The following is a 25,960-nucleotide window of genomic DNA, read 5'->3' on the forward strand; positions in this document are numbered from 1 at the left end:
GGTCACATATTGGTTAATGGATTCCATCTTATGGTGAGAAGCGCTTGCAAAAAAAATGGAATTCTTTTGTAGAGAAAGGCTCTGTGGAGCTTTCGACAAGCAGCGTTGAGCATGCTGTGAAGGCGTCTATATGTTGTAGAACAAAGACCTAATTATAAAGCAGGAAAAGAGGTAGTTTGAGTTTCATGATTTTGGTTGCTTAAAGCTGGCCATTGCCAGTGGTCCTTTGATAAGATGGACTTTTGTACTTCATATATATAAGGTTTAGCAAATAAATGTTACATAATGTGTGGAACTGCTGTTGCGAACGTCATAACATCCATACAACGTTATAACGTATTGATTTCGTTAGATGGTTTTTTTAGCACCTAAATGCACATGGAATTTTTTCTGGAATTTTGAAAAATCTGGCATGCTGTAGGATTGTGAAAAATAATTTGAACGTCATGCAGGTTCTGATGGCTTGAAAATTAGGCCAGGCGAGCTTTGAAGTGATAATCAGTTGGATTTGCTGTAAGCAAGGGCAATCTTTCTACATTTTGCTGCTGATTTCTTTTTTGCTTTTTCGAGAACAACCACTAAATTGCATGCAAATGTAAGTAAATACAGCTGTACACTGTGGTTGCCGTAAAGCATTCTTTAGCTGTATGCAGTAGCATAACAAGTTTGTGCCGGGCCCCACGCAAAAAAAATCCTTGAAAGAGCCTGGTGCAAAGTGATACCTACCCAGCCCTCCACCCACATCCTGCCTCCCACTGGCATCTCCAGGCCACCTACGTCTTTCCTCCCAGCTCACAGGTAGGAGAGTGGCTGGGGAGGGGGGAACAATTTCCAGCTATAAAGGCAGGGCCGGAATTATATAGCAGGTGCCCCTAGGCCTACCGCCGTTTGTCGCTCCCGTCCCCTCCCCTTTATTCTTGCACATGTGCAAATTTTCTTCATCAGGTCTGGAGCACTGAGCATAGGCGCACAGGAAATTCGTAAAAAAGATTGTATTTCCCATGCAACCCAAGTCTTTCTGGGCCAGTGTGGATATGGTTGGGCGGCATGCCGCCCCCTTAAATCCTGCCACCCTAGGCCCAGTCCTTGGTGGCCTTTCCACAAATCCAGGCCTGTATAGAGCAAGCTGACCCCAGGGTCCAGGCCCTCCTGTTCGGGTACATTGAGGATAACCCTAATCTGGCTAGTCCTACACTGACTAACTGATTCTACTGCTTCATTATACATTTTACACAGGCAATACTTTTACCTGCGACTTGCTTCCTTCAAGGTTAAACCTCCCAAATGGTTACCCTGGATCACCTGACTGTAGCTGAGAATCATGAGAGTATAATATATTTTAATGAGAACATGATATTACCATGAGAGTATGGAGCACAGTATAAGGAGAATGTTTAGGTTTGTATGATGAGAATGTGCCTGATGGAGTGGTGAGAATGTGTGGGAAAGAATTAGAATGCCTGCAGAAGAAAGGAGGGAATGCACATGGAAGAATGCTGAAATGTAAGGAGATAATATGGTGACAATATGTGGGACAGAGTGGATATTTGGGGGGAATGTAATTAAAGTCGCAAAGAGCAAAACAATTCGCACCAATAAGACTAAAAATCTCGCAATGCAATATTGTTCCTGAAACTGTTATTACATTGCGAATTTTAATTGTGCATTGTGAATTTTAATTGCCCACTCTTAAGAAGTGCTTGAAGGTGTCGTAATCATTTGGAGCAAACAGAACGACTTTTTCATTAAGAAGTTTTATTTCATTGACTGCGCATTGGCGCAAATTATAAAATTCGCAAAGGTCTTCCACTGTCGGAAATGGCTGCTAAACATTTTCTGGGTTTGCAAAAGCTATGTTAAATTCAAGCAAAGCAAAATTTGCTCACGCAAAGGCAAAACTTTTTGCATTGTGAATAATTTTTCCGTTAGCGACTTTTATTACATTCCCTTGTATGTATCTCAGTTTATTTTCTACTGTATTTTTGATTTGAATACTTTTTTATCTCACACTTCCTAAGTCCACTAAGTGCTGCTCACTTAGGGATATGTGTTGGGACCCTACTCTCCCAAGCAGATGTCTAATGTTCTTTTTCCTAAATGACCCCTTATATAAACATTTTATGGAATATAAAACACTTTGAGATAATGAACAGAATTAGGCCAAAAAGTACTTTACGTAAAAGTTATCTGTAAAAGAAAAGAGTGCTCAAATTCCATTGGTGATATAGAGTATTAGAACCTGACTCTACTTACGAAGCAGCAAGTATATATTCACGGGGGTTGGCAATTTTGTTAGAGAGAAATGAGAACATGTCTATTTCCATGTTTGGAGCTGCACTGTCAGGTGTTGCCAATAAAACTGTTCTTTGACCAGCTGAATCAATACTTACGTATTTGGTTTCTCCCTTATAAAGACACAAAGGGTCTCCTAACAGGTTCCTAGATGTTTTTTTGTAAACACTGCTAACCTTTCTTTTCCCCTTGTGTCCTGACCTTTTCTTTTCAAGTAGACAAAGGCTAACTTTAAAATCCATTTAAGTAAATGCATGTTTTTATCTTTGCTGAAAGTGTGTTTACAAGGTAGACTTTCAGAGAACCAAAAAGCAGGCATTTTCAGATGCAGTCTAATGAAATAGAATATGTTTCAAATCAAATGTTATAGGCTATTGCTTTATAAGCTGATTTTTCCACTTTTTGGTTACACATAGTTTCTTCCTCTTTGCTCATTTAATTAAGAAAAGCGGTTAGAGGCATGCTTAGTGAGCCAGATTACAATGAAAAACAGGACATTTACAGTCAAGGGTATAATGAAAGCATTTATATTCTTTATTAGAAGCAACACATATCATATTTGTCATATTTGTCCTCATATTACAGCTCTGCCTTTAAAAAAAAAAAAAAAAAGTTTACATCCATTTTTTATTTTTGAATTATGTTAGATAGGGTTGTTTTTTTGTAGTAGAAGGACAGATTCCAGTTTTTTTTCACCTGTTCAGCTGCAAATCATAGGCAGGAAAAAAAACAAAACACTTTCACAGTTAAGGTGAGTCAGGGGTGAACCTTAACTTTCTGCTGCCCTGAGCTGTGCGGCCCCACACTTTCCATTTTGTGCTCAACTTTGCAGCATCAGAGGGGTTCCGAGTTGTTGTCAGAAATCTGGCTTCTCGCTGCCCATGGTAACTTGTGTATACTGCCGTTCTTCTGAGAGAATTTATCAACTAGGCTCATTGGTGCGGCAACTTTGTACACATGGGTAACAAACCTCCCAAAAATACCTTTGTAACGGTGTCAATGGGAATCTCCTGCACTAAAACATATCACTTGCTTAACTGTCGAAAAAAATGGCATTTTTGCCTTACATTTTCTGGCAGTTACTTAATTCAAATGTTCTATTGCACAAAATTCACCACCCATGGGTGACAAATCTCCCAGTGTGCCATAACCAACATGCAACTTCTTGGGATTTGAACAGTTAGTGGGAAGATAAAACACAAAGTCACAAGCAATCAGCTGTAATAAGCATATTAATGCCTGTGACCTCTATTTCCAATATCCCCTAAATAACCATAGAAAATAAAGTTGTAAAATATTCGTTATAGGTAAATGATGTACAGTTTATTGATTTAAATAAAGTATTCATTTGGTTTATTTTATATACTGTGGATATTAGTTAGGCTGGTATATTACTTTACTAATGTATATTCTAGGATCTACCTGTAAAGGTATTGTAACAAAAAAAATGAATACTTAATGTACAGTATATCCTAATGTGTGTCCATGCACATTAACTTTAAAATATCAATGAATATTTCCATTTTACATTCTTTCCAATACTTTCTGATGTTCTCTGTGCTCCCTCATTTCAGAAGCATTTACCCTTTCATTTGAAAAGCTTGTTTCTATTGATTACAACTAAGTTTAGGTATGATGGTAAAGGAGATTTGGGTAAGGCAGAAATAACAACTGAACTTACAGAATACATTTATGAAATCTGAACCAAATTCATTGATTCTAAGGCATAGGAGGGCAGCTGCAGGAGTTCTGTTGAATACCAATTTATTATGCTTTACCCCCTAGATGTTACCTATGGGAACAAGCTTGACTGGGGCTATCCTTTCCAGTGATATCATGCACATATGTAGATTGAGCATGGTACACTGTGCTTGTGGCCCCCTGGAGAATACAGGCCAACTTCACAGTACGTGAAAAGTGAGCTAAGTGCAAAATGTCTGGAGCTGCTCTTAATTAAATATATGTTCAAATGTATGTAGTCACTTTTGCTGGTTCATAAATCATGCCCTTGAATTTTAATGACTTTATTGTGAGACTTAATCATATTTATTAATAGGGTATTTTCTTGATTTATATCCATAACCATTCCATGGATATAATAAGCAAATGTGTCATTCGACTAGAGAACAAAAATAATTGAGATACACTTTATTTGAATATATTGAATACATTTTATTGTGTCTTTACAATATATAAAGACTTGTGAAAAAGATTGCACGCTGGTTAAAACTTTAATTCATAGATGTACAGCTCTTTTTGTAGGACAATTCAAAGACATTTCAACCCATGATGGATTTTCATTGTGGGCAAAAAAATCACCAAAAAAAGACAGGTATAAAATATAGAGCACTAAACAATATTTTTTTCATCTTTATATAATGAAATCTCTGACAAAGAAACAAATTCAGCATTTGCATGCCAATAATGTAGCTAAAGAAGCCAGGATCTTTCTATTTAAACAGTATTGGGAATTTGGCGCTTCCCCTTACGTTCATGTGAATACCTTTTTGCTCTCCGTTGTCAAAAGTTCATTGCGGTCTTTGTAGCAGAAAAGTGTTTGTCTCCTTTGTCATTACAAATGTGGCAGTTGACGGGGAATAATTAAGCTCACGTGGCTTGTACTTGGTGGTTTCCCATCAGAATTGGTTGCTGACTATGGGACAGGACACAGTTTGTCCTTGTTTGTACAGCTATTACCAGCTCTCCGTGCACCACTAAACCCAGCCCTTTGTTTCTTCCTTTTCTTATGCTGTCACTTGAAAATTCAGCTTGTCCTTTGTCTGTTTGAAATAGGAATTAATCTTTCTCCCCCCACTCACCTCAGCTTGCCATGTAATGAATTTTCTTCTTTCAGCAAGGAAATGACATGCATTCAGGAGTTATCTGTGAGAAAGAAGTGACATCCCAAATTAGGAGTTATTGCCTCCTCCTAGGGATGTTATGGAAAAGAATGTATCCTGAGCTTGTGTATTTATCCCAGCTGATCTTCCTGTTCCTCCTTTTCCCTATAGAAACTCTGTAACAGCAGAAAAAAAAAACAGCACGTTACCATGGAGCCTAAATACGAGAGCATTAAGGGGCTATCTTGAATGAAAATGAGTTGCTGTTCTGTGATAAAAAAAAACGTAAAAGTGGTCTCTTTTGCGTTTTGATTGTCCTTCATAGATGGCAATACTTGTCATTTTTTGTCTCTAAAACTGCTCATTAAAATTTGTTGAGTGCAAATTATTTAATTTTCTAATTAATGTGAACTATAATCTGGACATTTGTCATGTGAAATGATACTTTTAGCCTGCAGTTTTTGTATAATAGTCATGAGAACAGAATTAATTAGACTAATTGGGCTAATTGTAAGATAACGCTGACTGTGAGATGTTTCCCCCTCCTATTTAATTAGTTTAGTAACCAGTTAATATTTGATTCAGTTGCATTTGTTTTTCTCTGATTTCCAACATCTTTGAAGCAGTGTCCCAATGTTTATAATGACTTATCTAAAGACACAAAGGCCATCTTCAACGGAGTCCATTTTCCACAGAGTCTATTTTAAGCAAATCATGAGCTCAATAATTTCCTTTTTCTCTGTAATAATAAAACAGCACCTTGTACTTGATGGTGACTAAAATAATAAATTCTTATTGGTGGCAAAACAATCCTTTTGGGCTTATTTTCATTTTTAAATGTTGTTTCTTTGTAGAGTTATGGTATTATGATCCAAATGACAAAAAAAAAAGATTTTTTTTGGAAAACACCAGTTACCAAGTATATAGAGCCCATATCTGCAATGTGGAAAAGGAGTTTGAAGATCCTGAGGCTTTGACATGGAAGACAAGGATTGGCACACAGGCCAAAGCAAATTTCAGTTACTAACTAATGTTCTCTCCATTTATTACCCTTAAACCATGGTATTACTGGAAGCTAAGCATCAACCATAAATGCATTTTAAGCAGTACATAGATTAAAGTTCCTTGTATAACATGAATCAATGCAATGACTAACACCTTTTATTCCCAACAGTAATTTTGCCCTCATGTTTTTAGGATCAGTAAAACTATTTACATAATGAAACTTACAGTATGAAGGCTATTCGTCAATCTGAGGAGCATCTTACTTAAAGGCCCTTTTTAGGAATTCTTTCTGCATTGATCCTGAAGGAAGCACAATTTTTAAATCATATGAATTGTTTTACTGAGCGACATGTTTATTTAAACTCACAGACCGGAATCTGGCCCAAAACAAAGCACATAATTGAAAGAAAAAAATTTAAAGCAGCTAAGGTTGGGTTAAGAAAGTCTTTCTGATTTTGATTGTTCATGAGCATTGACTATGATCAAACAGCACAGCTGCCCTTCTGTTTTGATAGTGTTACAAGGAGCAGACACAAGATCAGAAAGCAAGTTTTTACCCATACCTTATAGTTACTCATACTAATAGTGACATTTTGGGTAACAGCTAAAACTCCTTTCTAATTCTACATATTATATGACTTACAGTAATGGTGTAAAATAAAGTGAAGCATTTGATGTTAGTGTTTTTTGGGTAACAGTGGCTAACATTTCTGCAGCTGCCCAAGCATGCTTTTCTATTTGCTGATTTGTAAAATCATTGCTGGTAGTGCCTTCATATGGGGAAAATGGGGGTTGACTGGCTGTGGTTAGAGATGGGCTATTTATTTTATTCACATAAAGTAAAATGGGATGAGTTCCCACTATATTGCAACGCTATATGCTGTTGTAATAGTGATTTTCCTTTTATTTAGTTTCATCCCCGGGAAAATTTTAGCGGCAGTTTGGTGTTTTATTTTTTCAATCCTAATATACAAAGTGCAAGGCCTGGAAATGACAAAAAACTGGCACCAAATTCAGTATTTCACAAGGTAGATCTGTTTTGCATCTGTGCTATGTAGATGATTTAGTTAATAAGATTGTTTTTAAATGCAATTGAAATATCTTGACAGCCCAAAAAAAATATGGCCATATTGTCAAATTCAGTCACCTGACCATGAACCATTTGTTTTTATGCTGACAAAATAGCTGGTGGTTTTGCCTTTAAATACTCTCTGCTCTCTGACTTTCATATACTGGTTTGCATTGTAGAACAGGGGCCAACAGGAGCTGTAAAATGATACTTTCCAACCCAAGTAAAAGTGGGTTCCTGCCAGCTTTCAGGCCGGGTGATTTGTTTCTCATCAGTCATTGCTTTGACAGAGGCATGGAAAGCTTCACTGAATGCTGTTGTTTTCTATTTGATAACAAAAAAGTGTCCCTTTCTAATGTAATGCAGGCTTTGTGACACCTTGCATATATTTGCTTCTCACTAAAAGGAACGCTTCTCATTTGTGCCAGCAGTCAATTTTGGCTGTATTGACAAAACCGTATATTTCAGCTCATCCAATTTTCCATCCGGTATAAAACGCAGAGCTGCAAATGAGATAGCTGGAAGCAATTTACTAAGGGCTTTGTCACATTTGCTTCATTTTAAGAATCAGGCTTTGTCTGGCTAGGTGTGCTGTTCCAAATAAGGCCGTGTGCTAATAAAAAATATTATTCAGCAATGCTGAGTACATGGGAGCTGTTAAGCTTTTTCTGGCCTGTTCCATTTACATTTATACAAAAGAATGTGAGAGTTTATGAATGGGGCACTCTTGTACATATATTCAAGTGCATTCAATTCAAATGGACAAATGTAACTTGGTTGTTCATGGCCTTTGTAAAATGCTGTGCTCATCTCTACTCCCTGGCTCTTATAGACATCCTGCTGTAGAACAGTTAATACCCACCCACTGAGATATTTGAAGCAGACATCTGCCCAAAACACAAGACACTGCTGCTTAATGGACTTGAACATTTTACCTAAATTTACCATAAAACTATTTATATTGAGAGTAAAATTGGTAATTTCCATCTGCTTACAGTTCATTCAGGCAAAGCCTCCTTTGGTCACATTAGTCCTTTATTTCCCTTTCTGCCCTGCGCTGTTTCTTTATGGTGACCTTCTTAAAGGGCAAGTAAACCAAAGAATAGTTTCTCCCTATTTAAGTTAATTAGACAGGATTTAGCAGCTTCAAGTTACAGATTATAAAATACCTTTTAAATAATATGCTGCTAGTAGTTCAACTTACTTCACCTTTCTGGAGACATAAGCCCTTAACATAGATGCCACTATCATGCCCATTTAAGCACCTGGGCATATACAACAGGGCATTGTCATTGTTCAGTGCAATGCTACAAGAACTAGCTGCTTGCTCTGACCAGAGGAATGGAAAAATGAAAAAAAATCTGCAGTTAACGTGGAATATAGGATCTATATTTTTATTTATTAATGTCTATTCTGTTACTGCAGATCAGCTAATAGCCACTATAAAACAGCATAAGACTTCTAATGAAATCCTTATTGACTTTTTTTTATTTTCAACATATCCCCTCAATCATGTAACGGATTATTAACTTCATTTTAGTTACAATTATCGTTTAGTTGATAAGAGGACACATTCGTTCTTGTTACACTTAAGGGTTGTTTTTGTTCCATTTAGATGTAATTAACAACAATTCTATTTATAATACACTAACTACAGTAGAACCCCCATTTTATGTTTTTTCATGGGACCATAAAAAATGATGTAAAATCAGGGAAATGTATTATGCATAATATATAGGTGGGAACACAAAACAACAATGTACAATGAGGGACAACTTAAAATCAGGGGATATGAAATGGGGGTTCTACTGTATATATTCCATCACAGAGGTTCCTGGTAATTATTCCACATGGTCTGTGGGTGTGTGGCTAATTGTTAAACCGGGAAAATACTAATTTCAATTCATTGTAGTGTTCAGCATATACAGAGTGTTCTCTTTTCATCCAGCTGAGCTAACCGGCTCAAATCTAGATGAGTTAAAATGCATTTTAGTTCGTTTTAGTAAATTGCCATTTAGACCTACATGATAATGCAGTGCTGTTGGTTTTCAGTACAGATGAATTATTTTTATTTTTTTTCTGACATGTTAAAATTGTATTTTGTAACCAATTATGCAACAGATTTTAGCTGTATTTACCACCATTAGTCTGTGGATGGATTCCATTCAACCTCATCTGGTTTAGGTTAGCAAAGTTAGGGCTGTTTGTGCAGAAGAAATTCCAAAATCAGCGCAATTTGCAGTTATTTATTATCCACAGTGCAACATTACTTCTCATAACTCCAGCATAGTTGTGCCTTGGGGGCAGATAGCAAAGTTGGAAACTTAAATGCCAATTAGAAAAATGGTGCCTGTGAGGGAAGGGGTAGCTGGATAGACATGGGTTTACAATTGACATACCCTCCAGTTGCTTGGTAAAGGCAGGTGTTCCTTTCCTTGCACCCCATACTTCAAAGGAGGCATAGCCAGCAAATTAGCAGGCAGTGCTTGAATAGATAAGCAGAAGTCTGCAGAAGTGTAGTTGTTTATGGCATTTTATAAGTGTAGTTCTACACTCTGTGTTGTGCCCAGCATTCATACGTAGGCCCTAGACTCCTAGAGTTTCTATCACTTTGCCAAAATATCAGCTGTGGAAAGTATGGCCAGATGTGCCATGCAAGTTTTCAGAGAAATAGCTGGGATCAGGTTTAAATGAGCACAAGACATAGATCATGTATAAAGCACACTATAAAACCTGATCCAGAATCATGCAATGTAACATTAATTTAATAGTCTAACCAAGTTTTTTTTTTTTTCTTCAACCGCAGAAATTGTGTGAACTGCTCAGAACAAACTGACCCCAAAATTCAATTTGCTTTTTGCATCTTATTTGAACCGAATATTGCTCATATAGATTTGTAAATTAATTTCATTCAGGGGAGAAAAAAAAATAATCTTTAAATATATGACTTGTTTGTTCACTTTAACAGCATCTGTTTATTTCCTACAATTATATTGAGGCCTGTGTTTCCAATTGCAGCCTTTGTAGGCTTTTGTGGTTGGATACGGCTTTACAAATATCAACGTTTTAAAATGTCTTGTGAGTCTGAGATAAGATGTATATTGTAAAACGTACTTTAAAAACATTGGAACTTTAGAACTGTTGCTTTATATTTCCATTTAAAAGTCTATATTTGCGAAGGATGCACGATAATTCTGGTGATAAATATTCTAAACATCGAAGATCTACAGTATGCTCCTGCCCAATTATTCTGTACCTTGTTAAACACTTAACTAATTTGTTCCTTTTTATTGTTGCTTTAGCCGGGCCATCAAGACTAATCAGGATCTTCTGCCAGAAACACCATGGAACCACATCTTCTTTAATGACTTTTGGGGGACCGTGCTTACACACAGTGGGAGCCATAAATCCTATCGCCCATTATGCACATTGTCATTTCGCCTTAACTACTTATTTGGAGGTCTGGATCCCTGGAGCTATCATCTTGTAAATGTTTTATTGCATTCTGCAGCCACAGGCCTCTTCACCAACTTCTGCAAAGTACTTTTTGGAAGTGGATGCTGGACTCTTATTGCAGGCCTTTTGTTTGCTTCCCACCCGATACATACAGAAGCTGTTGCAGGAATTGTTGGAAGGGCTGATGTGGGTGCAGGAGTCTTCTTTCTGCTCTCCTTGCTGTGCTACATGAAACATTGCTCAACCCGAGGATACTCACTCAGCAGCTGGTGTTGGATTCTTTGTGCTGGATTTTGGGCAGCTTGTAGCATGCTGTGGAAGGAGCAGGGCGTCACTGTTTTAGCAGTTTCTGCTGTCTATGATATATTTGTTTTCCATAAATTAAAGATTAATCAAATCTTTTCTCTTGTCCTTAAGGTAAGTAAATACTCTTCTCAATTGATCCAGTGTAAAACCCAGGCAGAATTCCCACTGAATAAAAATCTGATTCTAGTATGATTTTGAAAGTTTTATATTATCCTTTACATTTATATTGCCAGTATCGGTACCTGCCCCAGTGGAGCAAAATGAACTTTAATTACACTATATAAATTATTTGAATCTTGTTTCCTTCAGTCTGGAAATTCATAATTATAGCAAGCAGGCAGGAGCCATTTTGTGGACACTGTTATTAAGGCAAGCCTTCCATCATCTCATAATCTTGTTTGTGCACCAGAATGGGGGACCCGATGTCCATCCCCATGTCCTGGTTACACAATTAAATGGTGAAGAGAACGGGGGAATGTGGGGAGAGCAGTGACATCTAGGAAGTGCTGAATGGAAAGTGAAAGTAATTGCCTGCCCCGTCTCTATGCCTAAGGCATAGAGGAGGGGCAGGCAATCTTTGATTGACAGCTGAGATTTTTAAATGAGTTTACAACAACTATTAATGCTTTAATAAAAAAAGAATTTGGATTTCATATTTAATTTGAAAAGGACTTTTATTATACAGCTTTTTATGTCTGGGTGACAGGTCCCCTTTAAACCAAATCAATAGTTTTGCAGGTGGTTATGTAAGGGGCAGTTTCCCTGACTTGCCTAGTTACGGAATCAGAATACTATAAAGAAAATAAAGCATTTATAAGACATATATTTTAGTTTAAAACCTGAAAAAAATGTGTTTCTTTCGCATGTGAAGACATGTTATGACATTCACCATCGCATTTAATTTTGTTCAGTTATTCAGTAGTGTGAATACAGCCTTTTGTTCCCGCACTGGTTTATGCATTCGGTTTTTATGACAGTGAAGATAAATAGTACCCATGGAACAACATGCTGTTTTGAATAAATATTTTAAGTATTAACATGTGCAGTAGCAGATTTATCTCTATTCTGGGTAGGAAAAGCAAAGACTAGTGTGAGTCTATTAATACATTTTATTCTAATTCTATTCTTAGTGTTCTTGTTTACTGTCTTATCTATTTAGAGAGTGATTTGCATTGTAAGATGCTTCTTTTTGCAAAAGCACATACAGTATGTAATTTAGTTGTGTAAATGAAAGGGTTAACTTGAGTTTTCACTGTCCTCATTTCTCTTGTGTCCTTGCAACCTCTTCAGTAATCCCCTTTCCTGTTCTTATCTTGGATCATTCCCAGTGTTCACTACAGGCTATACCCAGAGCCAGCAGACAATGTGGACATCTGGCTTAACGTCTGGTTCGTTTGTTTTGTTTACCAATTAATTTTACTTGGACTTTCGTTACATGTGAGTGTGCAAAATTTTCAAGTAGCATTTTGATGGCACACAGCAATAGATTGCCCCATTTCAAGAGTATAACTGGGACTGCCGCTCAAGTCTGGTTAACCTAGTGATACAGCAGAAATGCCAGAGATGCTTTTATACATATTGATAGGGTGGGCAAATTCACATTAATTAAGTTGAACGTGTTTAAGCAGACTTAGTTAAAAATGGGTATAAATGGAACCTGAGTATGGGGCTAAAGTAGGTTATATACACAGAGATCATATAGTTTCCAAAGAAGAGGCTGATCATATGTGCATGTCAACCCCTGAATACGAGCTTGAAATATCCACACTTTCTTATATTCGGCTCAGATTTGTTACAACCAGATGATCTCCTAGTTCAGTCCTTATATTGCAAGCTTTCATATAAACTATTCCTGGGTTTGGCAGTTGTGAAACTACTTTAGGCAAGCTTTTGTGTCCATTTGACCGTAGATTGTATAATTGTTTGTGAAGTTAGAATCATGCTTATTCTGTAATGCAGGTGAATGCTGCATGAAATCTCAGTTTTTGGCTTACTCAAGCATCCTGTTACTATGTTCCTGAAAGGACAAGGAATCAGTGTGAAATTGGGGTCATGCTGTGCTTTAATGACTTGTTGTCAGCAGGCACCCAGTATCAGTAAACACAATGGCTGACATGCAGTTGCTATTTGTAATTTGTTGTTTCCAAAGAGCTGTTCCACCCAGATGGCTTCTATATGCTCTGTTAGCCTGATACCATAAAGTCATTTCATTCTGTATTCATCTAGAAGAATTTGCTTTGTTCAAAAATTAAATAAGGATGGTGGTAAAAGGGTGCCAGTGTATGACAGAACATGTATAATAGGTGTTTTCGTCCTTTGTTTCATTTATGGAGGAGCCCTTGTAAATGTACTGTCCGCACACTTGCAGGCACATAGACATACCTGCTCCTAAATCAAGGCAAATTTCAGGATTAACTACGTATCTGGCAAGAAGGGGGTATGTCAGAAAAAAGTCTTTATAAAACCCCAACTTAAGGCACACATAGCATTTAATACCTATTTTCCCCCCATGCTTCCTATCAATGCTATGTATGGAAATATGTATGCTACATATTAAACATAATATGAGGCTTAACTGTGTTGGACTAGGGCATCCGGGACCCACTAGGGCTGCCATCTCAGGGCCCCCCACCCCATTCGAGAACTCTTCTTGTCACCATCTGCCTGCAGTAACTGCACCTGCCCTGCATACCTGCTACGTCCTCCTGCCTTTAATGATGGGGCCCACCTGTTTTTTTCCCAGTGTCCTGCCAACCCAAGATTCCAGTTTTCTCGGACCCGAACACCAACCTTGAAGTAGACACTGCCTTTGCTCTTGCATTTCATGTGCAAAGCACAGTCCAGACATGGAGACCATTGTACTAACTCTCCTAGTTGTAAAGAGAACATTTGTGCTCTAGGCACATCAGTTGCACCTATTTGCACAATGTACAGATTGCACATTTCAAACACATTCCCCTAAGGAAACTTTGCAATGTGTGGTCCCAAAATGCAGTTTCGATATATGAAACATGGGAGACATATAGAAATGTTAATTTCTTAACATTCCTATAATGATTTCTAGTTCTCCTTGCAATTCTATTAAAAAGTGCAGATTTACACTGTGGGTTGATTGAGATTAAACAAGTAATTTTTTTTTTTTCATACTTACGTATCTACTTATAGTTGCTATAACAGCCGGTTATCTGATCTGTTTTGTTAATAGTTAAATATGGAATTATGCTAATTAATAGAAATGAATGAATTCACAGGCATTCATGTTTATTTTGGCATTTATTAAGTCTGCTGATAACATTCCGTTCACTAAAATAGGATAGAATTGTTCCTTGATAAAATGAAATAATGGCATGCCTTCATTTGTCATGGAAACTTGGCTGTTTAATGGTACATGGCCAAAGATTTAACAGAAGCCGATGACAAACGGATTTTGGAAACATTGCCATGCATACTTATTCATTCCCTCTGTAAAGGAAAAGCGAAAACAATCTTAGATGGAAAAAGTGGAATAAATGCACGGCCTTTTAACTGCTTTGAGTTTAAGATTTGTTAAGTGTTCCACAATACATAATTGAACATATGTAATTCACATTTACTGAACTTGTACAGTTTTTATAACTCGTCTATTGAGACTAAAAAAAATCCTTCACTTCTTTGCTAGAGGCACTTTACAATAATGGTTCCTATTGTGATTATTTAAGGCAATAGATTGTGATAGATTTGCACATCTATGAATCCATGCATGGCAACAGCCTTTTAATGTTTGATATGGAATAAGAGATTTTAACCTTTGTCAGGTGTCTAAGCCTTTTACAGATCAAGTTTGTGACTTCTCCCCTGGCTATGGGTTTGGGGCATTGGCACCCAGACCACCATGTCAATTGGGTGAGTTACTGCCTAATTTGAAGTTAAGTTATTGTGTAACTCTGGGACTCTTGCACCCAGCTCACAAAATATCCATGGTGAGTTTAATTTTGGATCCTTGGATTAGCATTGCATTCCCTTTTTAAATGTTGGTCTAGGGGTATGAACACCTGGCACCTTGGAAGCAGCCATATAGTTCTGTAAGGTTGTGAGGTTGTCATATGGATTTTTCCAAACTATTGGATCACTATAATAGGGATAAAGGCCATCGGGCAAGGACTGCATCAACAAACTGATGCAGTCCTCGCCCCAATGGGACCCGGGGGTATGAACACCTGGCACATGAGATATACGGAGAAAGTTTCCTCTTATAGCAGTTTCAAGCAATTTTGGGAGACTGAAGCAATACATAGGTTTTACCACCAGCGATTCACATTATTGTCTATGGGAAAGCTTTTACTGGAGATTTCAGGAGATTAGTCACCCGCAGATGCAGAGATTTATCACTAGCAATTAATCTCCTAATGTACCATTGCCCTAAAGGGATTCTGTCATGATTTTTACGGTGTTGTTTTTATTTCTAAATTACACTGTTTACACTGTGGCGGAACTACCGGGGGAGCAGGGGGTGCAAGTGGACCAGGGCCCGCAGCCCGCTCGCCAGTGAAATCCATCGTGTACGGTGGGGGGGTGGGGCCCGTCTGCGCGTCATGCACCAGAGCCCGCCACCCCCCCTCTAGTTACGGCACTGACTGTTTACACTGCAAATAATTCACTGTACCATATAAAATCGAGTTCCTAAAACAATAAGTGTATTTTTTTCATTAGAAATAGTAGTGTGTAGGCAACCCTCTCAGGTCATTTTGCCTAGTCATGTGCTTTTGGAAAGAGCCAGTGCTGCACTATGGAACTGCTTTCTGACAGGCTATTGTTTTTCCTATTCAATGTAACTGAAGGTGCCACAGTGGGACCTGGATTGAGTGCTGTTCTTATTTCTACCAGGGATCTATTATCTGGTTACATTCCCATTGTTCTGTGGTTAGGCTGCTGGGAGGGTGATATCACTCAAACTTGCAGTACAGGAGTAAAAAGTGACTGAAATGTAACAAAGCACAAGTCACATGACTGGGTTCTCCTACAAAACTGACAATACGTCTAGCCCCATGTCAAAATTAAATATATAAAAAAATAAATCAGCTTTCTCTTTTAAAGGAGAAGGAAAGCTACGGAGGCATTTTATTGCCAATAGATTAGCCGCAATAGTGCAAGCTAGAATGCTATATTTATTCTGTAGAATGTTTTACCATACCTGAGTAAAAAGCTCTAGAAGCTCTCTGTTTGTTTAGGATAGGAGCTGCAGCATTAACGTGGTGTGACATCACTTCCTGCCTGAGTCTCTCCCTGCTCTGGGCTCAGATTACAGTAGAAAAGGGAGGGGGCAGGGGAAGAAGAGCAAACTGAGCATGCTCTTGCCCAGGGCAATGAGGTTTAAGCTGAAGGCAGGAAGTCTGATACAGAAGCCCATGTGTACACAATAGAAGGAAAGAAATGCAGTGTTTCTTTTGACAGGGGACTCAGAGCAGCACTACTTTGGGGGTTTACTGGTTTATTTAGATGTACCTTTCTGATAAGGCTTACTTAGTTTTAACCTTTCCTTCTCCTTTAAAATGGATTTCAGTGCAGACAGTATCCCTTAAAATTAACCCTGATTGTTGGCTGAGCTGCACTTGACCATTTGGATATTATAAATATCCATTGTGTGTGCCATTTAATCAGAGTAAGAAACATTTTGATTAGTTTTATATGGTCCACCACTGATCTGAATCTGACTGAAGGCTATGGCCACTTTACCTTGTGCTAGCTGCAATACTGCATATACAAACAGGCCTTTTATGTATGTATGAAAACTGGAAATTTGGCTGTAAAAGTTCTAGGGGTGGAATTTTTGCCGCCCCTGGTTCCCTAGCGGGGCTCTGCTGCCTGAGGCGAGTTTCTCAACTTGCCTCATTGGTGCAGCGCCCCCAATTGCTTGTAATTTTAAGTAAATCCCCTGCTTAGAATTTTTGCAGGTATGAAAGGAGTTAAAGTTGAACATGTGTTGAGGTTTTTCTGGTGTTCTGAGAAAATAAGCCTATTTGCTGAAATGTAAAAACATCATTCATGCCTTTATCAGATCACAGTTATGGAACTGTGCATTTAGCCATAGGATTATGATTGTTCCCCCTAATAACAGCACAGCGAGCAGGGCTAGACCTTCTTTTATTTGGAGCCTACAGTTTCCCTAAATACTTTGCTTGAAATAAAGCAGCCTTATTAATGAGTGATTATAATAACAAAATGACTTTTTTCCCCTTGCCATACAACTATGTATATAATCAAACTGACAAACTAGCAAATTAAACAAAATTTACAGAATTTGACAAAGTTTCTGAAGCCAGCAGGTTATGTTTTTCTGTTTATAGTATGAAAGAGTTGGTGCCTGATGAGTTTATTTGCTAAGCCTTTAAAGGGATACTGTCATGGGAAAAAAATTTTTTTCAAAATGAATCAGTTAATAGTGCTGCTCCAGCAGAATTCTGCACTGAAATCCATTTCTCAAAAGAGCAAACAGATTTTTTTATATTCAATTTTGAAATCTGACATGGGGCTAGACATTTTGGCAATTTCCCAGCTGCCCCTGGTCATGTGACTTGTGCCTTCACTTTAGGAGAGAAATGCTTTCTGGCAGGCTGCTGTTTTTCCTTCTCAATGTAACTGAATGTGTCTCAGTGGGACATGGGTTTTTACTATTGAGTGCTGTTCTCAGATCTACCAGGCAGCTGTTATCTTGTGTTAGGGAGCTGTTATCTGGTTACCTTCCCATTGTTCATTTGTTTAGCTGCTGGAGGGGAATAGGGAGGGGGGTGATATCACTCCAACTTGCAGTACAGCAGTAAAGAGTGATTGAAGTTTATCAGAGAACAAGTCACATGACTTGGGGCAGCTGGGAAATTGACAAAATGTCTAGCCCCATGTCAGATTTCAAAATTGAATATAAAAAAATCTGTTTGCTCTTTTGAGAAATAGATTTCAGTGCAGAATTCTGCTGGAGCAGCACTATTAACTGATTCATTTTGAAAAAAAATGTTTTCCCATGACAGTATCCCTTTAATGACTGAAATGAGAGTGCCTTCCACCAGACTTCTGTATGATAATGAAAACAATATAGTCAATATGGGATTTGATAGACAGAATTAATAAACAATGATTAATTTATTTTGTTAATAGGCTTTAATACATAAACACATGGTTGCATCCATTTAAGTTATTTGTACTCTGCAGAGAAGCATATCATCCAGCCATTATTTGGTGAAAATGAAAACAAAAAATGGGTAGAGTTGATGGAAGCAGGATGAGGAGCAAACTCCTTGTGGGAAGGAAAACAGATAGGAGACAATAGTGGCAGCAGGGGGTGCTGAAAGAAGTTAAGGGTTGAAACTGGAGGTGGCACCTACAGTAATTACCTCCTAGTATAAAGCAGTGGGATCAGATTCAGAACCTTTTTTGTCACATTGGTTTAGAACCAGTTATGTGCCTTGTTTTAATTACCAATTTCTATTCTAGCAAGAAATTTTACTGCATTCAGTGTGATTACAGTGACCTTTTATTGCACAGGGAATGATTTCTGGGTCCCAAGCCATACGTCACTGTATTTGATAAGAGAACACATCTGTTAAGGATGAGAATAAGTTTGAAAGTCCAATGGATGCAAATGTGATAACTAAGTTAGGGAGGCTCTAGTGCTGGCTTAATGAAGGATTTAAAATTAATCAATGTTGAAATTTCTCAGCCCAGCAAAATCATCCCCCCTCCACAGTGTCACATTGTCTTTAACAGAGAAACTTCTTTAACTCCTTTAGGATTTTCCTCACAGTCTGTTCAATGGTTCACTCCTCCCTCCCCAAAGATTTGTTACATCTCATCAGCCACAGAAAATACCTTATAACTTCAAAAATTATGTGAACAGTTTATTTCCTTATTCCCAAGACAGACAGAACTTGACTATACAGGGCATGTGATACTGGACACGCTAACAGGAAGTTGTCCATGGTCTCTTCCTTCCCACAATCCCATGGACAGAACCTATCCTATAATTTGGGTTCCTTTTAACAAAATGTTTCTCTTGGAAAGCTAACCAGGCATTATCGGCATATTTCCATGGAGTCTATGGCCATTTAGGAACTTCAAGCAGACCTTAATCTCTTACCCAGTACAGTCCCAAAGTCAAAGTGAAAAAGGCTCTAAGCACCATGCCATACAGCTGCCTCCTTATGAGGTTTTCCATATCATAAAAACTCAGGCTCCATTTCTTTCAGTTTCAACCCTAAGGCTAGGTGTTGTGGAAAATACCCCCATCATCCTGACCCCCGTCACTCAACCACCCTCCACCCAGTCTCTGATAAAAGCTGAAAAAAACTCAGAACCTGTCAAAGTTTTCCCACAGAGAGCCCATCCTTTGACCCCAATTCCTAATATCAAATTTCAAAGAAATGGTGCCAAAAAAGATGGTTGGACAAACCATCCCTAAACTCTGGGGATAGAGTGTGTTTCATGTTGGATATGACTACCTTTTTACTGGAAGTAGAAATCAGGAGCCATAACATCATCATCATCATCATTTATTTATATAGCGCTGTCAAGATATGCAGTGCTTTACAGAGACCTATATTAGTTAAATGGGGCAATATTTGCTGATATATATATATAGATATATAGATATAGATATAGATATATATTTATCCAAAAAGACAGGTGCACACCAGGATTTTTAAAGATAAAACTTCATATTTATTAGTTACATTAAAATAGAACCGGCCAACGTTTCGGTCTGTCTCTAAGACCTTTATCAAGACCCTGTTCACAGTAAAAACATCAGTGTTTAAATACCTAAAAACATGACATTCACCGCATTGTGCACGCCCACTTAATCACGTGACTAGAGAGACACCTGCACCAAAAGAGCAGAAACATATACCGTAATCAATGTAGCAAGTATGCAGACAGAGTATAGATAAACGGAATACAAGTTAAAGATTATTGCATAAAGTTACAAATATACAGTTTGCAACATTGTATATAGACAGTTACCGTTGATTGAGGAAACACAGGTAAGAGCAATGCTCATTTAAACCTAAGGGGGCCAAAGTATTCAATTTGCGTATCCAAAATGCTTTGCGTTAATTTTTTTGACCTATCACCCCCACGCTTCAGGGGCGGAATGTGGTCTATGGCTATATATTTAAATGTGGGAAGTCTGTGGCCCTTTTCAAGAAAATGTTTTGCAACAGGTTTAATAGTTACACCATCCCGAAATGCTGTACTAATGGCGGAACGATGTCCGTCCATACGTAGTCTCAGCGTCTGGTCGGTTTTTCCTACATAGGAAAGACCACAAGGACAAGTGATTAAGTATATCACATGGGTGGTAGTGCAAGTGATATGATGTCTAATTGAGAGGCGTTTCCCTGTTTGAGGGTGAAGGAAAGATGTGCCCGGAGACATATATCTACATGAAGTACAACTCGGGCAGCGAAAGCAGCCCAGTTTCGAATCACGTAACCATCCACTAGATTTCTTAGAATAACACTCAGTTGGATCACTCTTAACAAGAAGATCCCTCAGATTTGTGCCACGCTTATAGCACATCATTGGAGGGCCAGAGGCCACTTTACATAGATCAGGATCAGCTTCAATAATCTTCCAATGGTCCCTTACACAGCTATTTAATATGCTAGTACTCGCATTAAAAGTGGTACAAAAGGCTAGTCTCGGTTACATTTTCTTAATTGTACTTATATCGCTAGACCTATTTCGTGCTGCCACAAGAGCCTTATCTAGAACTCTATCTGGATAACCACGATCCTTAAAGCGAGACTGCATCTCACGCAACTGGAGTTCTGTATGATGCTCTGATGAATTATTGCGGATTATTCTGCAGAATTGTGAGATTGGAAGAGATCTCTTCATAGTGGATGGATGACAACTTCTATAGGCTTTCTGAACAAAGTGTAATCAAGGCCCTGGTCATACACAGACAACTCAATATCCAGAAAATTATTTTCTTTGGATTAATTACAAACGTGAATCTAACTGGACTGTTCAGTGAATTTAAGTCGTTGACCATGCCTGTAAACTCCTCAACAGACCCAAGCCAGATGATAATCATATCATCGATATAACGATGAAAAAACAACATTTTTTCACCGTACTGAGGGATTATCAAGCGTTGCTCATACAAATGCATATATAGATTGGCATATGAGGGCGCCATGGCAGCCCCCATTGCCATCCCAGACACCTGCAAATAGAAGCAGCTTTCAAAGCGGAAATAATTCAATGTTAAGGCTAGCTCCAACAGTTCTAACACAAAAGGAATAAGAGGGCCTGTATAGGAGTTAGATTCCTCGAGAGCCTTTCTTACAGCCGCAATACCGGCCTCATGTGGTATTATGGTGTATAAGCTCACCACGTCCAAACTGGCGAGGAAAAAGGTTGTATCAGAGGGGAGGGTTTTTAGGTATTTAAACACTGATGTTTTTACTGTGAACAGGGTCTTGATAAAGGTCTTAGAGACAGACCGAAACGTTGGCCGGTTCTATTTTAATGTAACTAATAAATATGAAGTTTTATCTTTAAAAATCCTGGTGTGCACCTGTCTTTTTGGATAAATGGATAATACAGCTCTTTTAAGGTAGCACCCAGGTAAATGGATTACTATTTTCTGACTGATGGATGGTGTGAGTTAGGCTTATCATGGTAAAAGTCAGGTTTTTTTTTTGTTTGGTTTAAACAAGCAGCATAAGCATTGTGGCATTTTCTTTCTTAGATCCATTTATTAACCTCTTTTACTTATAACTGTTTGAGTTATTTGTGGCTGGTAAATGCTTTTTATCAGTTTGTGTGTGTTTGGAACCTTTGTTGCGGTCCTGCAGCTGATACAGTTTCTGCTGTTGAAATAAATATGTGTTTGTGTTAGGAGTGTAAATGATCTCATTTGCATTTATCAACGAGGCTGTGAATAAGTGCCAAGCCAATAAACAATAGTTTGGTATCATTTCTAGATAAAGTGCCTTTGTCTATCTTTTCTTCCCCAATTATACATCCTTCAGTGACTTTACTTGTGGCTTGGCTAGTCTTTTTCATATGTGGGCCAAGTCGCTTGAACAGTTGCCACAACTGAGTGGTAAAACAACTGTATGTCATACAAAGAAACCTCAAATCTTACATATAATGTCAATATTTGTACTAATTATTTCTTTAGGACATATTGAAAAAGTAGGTTCCTTTGATTTGATACTAGGTACTTGCAATTAAAATATTAGTCATATTTGTCATGGTTGTTTTTTTAACAGTATATCTCAAATATTAAATTAGAATTATAGTTATGTTTTGATCCCTATATATATTTAGCAAAATATACTTTTAGCGATGAAACATTACATTTATTTTGGTTTATCAAGGGACACAATATTTGATCTTTGTATTAATGGTGGAAAGTAAAGCTTTGCAATGATTCGCTGGTGCAAGCAAGTCTTATCAACCAGTAGCTCTCCATGGTGCCTACCACACTTCATTTTTGGGAAAGAAATTTTATGTAGCCTGGTGGTCTTGTCTACAGGTATGTCTTCTTTTTGGCAGGTTTGCATTCAATGCTGACCCATTTTGAGTGGCTTGAAATTCATGTTAATTCCCAGCAGGACTAAGATTCTTGGAACGTGAGCGAAGAACAAGTGAATGCATCTATGTATACATAGGTACTGTATGGATCGGAGCAGCTCTCTGAACAAGCCATTTTTATATTCATCATTTGCCATATGCAGGTATGAATTCCATTATCTGCAAAGCTTTTCTTTCATAAAAACTCTGACAATGTTACCTTCAAAGGTGTATAATTTAACTAGGCACTTCTTAATTTTTGACTGATCCCATTTCCCTTGCAATATGGCAATGACTTATAATGACTGATAAACCTGCTTAAACCTTCAGTGCTATGGCATGTGAAGTTTTGATCAAACCCCTTTATTACTTACCTTTGGCAGAGACTGGCAGTGTGGGGCAGGCTTTGTGAGTGGTGCCACTTGTCATGTCCAGTATCTTACATAGGCATAGATGTCTGTAGTCCTGTTAGAATAAAGCACTCTACACAAAGCAAATGTGCAAAGCAAGGGTACATCCATTTATTCTTATATCAATGTCTCTGCCCATACCATGCTCTTTCTCTACTGATTTGTATATCAGACTTGGTTGACAATTCTATGTGTTTAATTCATTGGGTAAGTTAGATTTTAGGTGCAAATTATGGAGGGTGATGAACCTGTTGCTACTGTGCTAAGGAGTTGACAATCTGTATTGTTTTTGTTTTTCTGGATTCAAAAATAGATCCAAAGAAGATTTGTTTTTACAATGTCTATACATAAATTCTGAAAAGCATGAAGGCAGGGCAGTAACTAAAGTTAGGCAGACAAGGCTTCAGCTTAGGGCATATCAATGCTTTAAAGCTTTGCACTTTTATATGAAAACATCAAATGCCATTTTTTTTAGAGTCCCATTTAAGCACGCAATTATTTTTTTTTAATGATTTATTTTTTTCTCTCTAATAAAATTCTTGTACATGATGGTAACTAAGCAGCATAAATCCATGTTGAATTTATTTAATTTAATGTTTAAATGTCTTTCATCGGTGTTAAGGCATTTAGATGGAAATTACAAAAAGACTTATTATTAAACACCTTCCCCAAAATAGATACAGTACATGCTGTACAATTCTGAAATGCACGCCAGTGCTTATGCTTGTGGGATTCTTAAACTGACCAACAGTAGAGCACACTGGCTTGTAATAAATGTTAAACCTCTTATTTTTGTCTCCATGAAAGAAGATTACAGCTGAATCAGGCATTCAGCAGCTTTTACTGTAATGGGGTGGGAGCACTGGCAAAACCATTGCTACATCAGCACTCTGTAGGATATTCAACCTGTAATTCTCTAGTTACCTTGCTAATAACAGCTGGATTTTCTTGCATTAGCTGATAAGAGGTATGACTCAATTAGAGTATTAATGTATACTTTGATAGTTCAGCAACTGCTTTTCTCTTTATTCTTTATGGATTTTATTCAGATAAAGGGCATTTATTTGTAACACTAATGCAAACAAGTAGGTTATGTGTTTTGAAATAACCTATAATATATTCCAGGCTGCTTTTTAGCCTAGATGTCTTTAATGTGTTGTCTTTATTTGAGTCACGTGTACTTGTAACACTTTTTCTTTTTACCACCCATATAGACTCAAAAAAAGAAAAACATAGGTGCTAATAATGGTAGGCTAAAGGAATCACTTGACTAAACCTTTCAAATAAAAGACTAAGGGGTGCACTCTTGTACCCGTTATTGCTCTCGCACTTCTGCCCAGGGCCTTAATAAATTACCCTTATAGTTTCACTGTAGATACATCATCTAGTGGTCATAAGAAGATTTTGTGGACTTGAGTCAGTTAATTGCTTTAAGGTAATCAATTTGATGGTTCCCACTCATGTTTAAATGGAAGTAAGCTAAGAAAGAACATTCCATGTGTAGGGATGTGAAAATCTTAGACACCCTTACACATTACAGACAGGCACATCCCTAGTAATATGGACACCTCAGTGGGTCCTTATGGGGACCTTGTGCTTATGTAACCCCTGTAGTTCACACAGTGTACACCAGATGGCACTGTGCCAGAGTATAAAAGGTTTAGGAACCATGTGTTCTGGGTCCATTGCTTTAGCCCAACCAAGCAGGCTGGAAGGGAATGGGTAGTGTCGACCCTAGGCGCCTTGGCCCTAGTAATTAGACAGCTATACTCGTTTATAGATCACTCTAGGAGTGATAGAGAGGTTATTTAGTTGAGCAGCTCAAGACTCCGCCGAGGAGATTAGAGGGATTAATATCCCAGGGTATTACTGACCCGGAGTAAGGAACCAAGTGTTGAGATAGGGATGGTAGGATTTCCCCTAGTCTGCCACTGGAAGATATCCTGAAAACTGGGCAATACCCATCACATGCTGTCAACTTACTCTATGCTGTATATTCCCTAGCCTGTGGGGATTCAGCCTATACGTGCTGTGAGTATATGCTTCCTTTATGCTGCTGTGTATGTTCTATACTCCATTGTGGATCAATGTGCTGAATGATCTATGTGCTATTGTTCAATAAATACAGTTATTTGTTCAACCGTTAAAGAACTACTGGCGCCCATCATTGTGCTATCGCACCCAGTTACAGTTACACTACACCCTGCCTCCACCGCGTTGCGAGGGCTTACCCCTGAGAAAGAGAGCTCATCTGTGGTCTCAGCCCACAAAGGAAAGTAGCTAAAACTGCCCTAGCACAAGTCAGTTTACTATAGCATTTTACATGAATACCGCCATTTACTAAAACTCTAATTAATATCAGGTTTTTATGAAAACAAAGTCAACCAAACTCTCTTCCACAAATTAAACTCAAGTTATCAATAAGTCATAGCGACAAAATCAAGCAAGCACCAATTCTTATCGTACAATTGATGCTCCGAAAACTCAACTTTATCTATTTATCCAGCACAGATCACAATGTCAAGAAACAATTTCAGAAACATTTGCCATTGACTGCTACATGACCTTGACAGGTTTGAGATGGATAGTTTCGGATTAAAATTTTTAGCAGCTTTGGGGTATAATAAATCTCAAAGCTTTATTTTTTTTTCCCACAGAAAAATTGAGTCTTCCTCTTAAAAACCTTGAGGTAAATTTGAAGTTTAATAAATGGGCCCCTAAGTACCCTTATAATGTCTGTTATCAAGCATGGATCAGGGAGGGGGGGTCACCCTATTTGTGATTTGGTTGCTAGTGTCATTGATCTGAGAAGTCAGCCAGTGATTTGAATCAGCTAGAAGATGACCAAGAGGGGGGCCTAGGTAGAATAAAGTCTAGCCTTTTAATATGCTTTTTGCTTGTCTGGGTCATTTTTGGAAACATTAGGAACTGTTAATGATCATCTCCCATTTGATCTGATGGGACTTAACACACATATTTCAAGCAACTGTGTACTGAGAATTTATCTGTCCATCACCAACCTCACA

At 37.9% G+C, this 25,960-nt stretch overlaps 1 protein-coding gene across 2 annotated transcripts in view; it reads left to right on the plus strand.

Annotated features, from left to right (window-relative positions):
• tmtc2.L (transmembrane and tetratricopeptide repeat containing 2 L homeolog) overlaps nt 1-25,960 on the plus strand; it is a 151,380-nt gene that overhangs the window by 36,626 nt on the left and 88,794 nt on the right. Inside the window, exon 2 of one of the 2 annotated variants that reach the window (XM_018252371.2) lies at nt 10,509-11,079. The exons of the other annotated variant lie outside the window; for it this stretch is intronic. Within the exon in view, the coding sequence (XP_018107860.1) occupies nt 10,509-11,079 (571 nt within the window). The remainder of the gene's footprint in view (nt 1-10,508; nt 11,080-25,960) is intronic. 2 annotated transcript variants of the gene reach the window in all.

Source organism: Xenopus laevis, chromosome 3L, assembly GCF_017654675.1.
Source record: "Xenopus laevis strain J_2021 chromosome 3L, Xenopus_laevis_v10.1, whole genome shotgun sequence".
NCBI lineage: Eukaryota > Metazoa > Chordata > Amphibia > Anura > Pipidae > Xenopus > Xenopus laevis.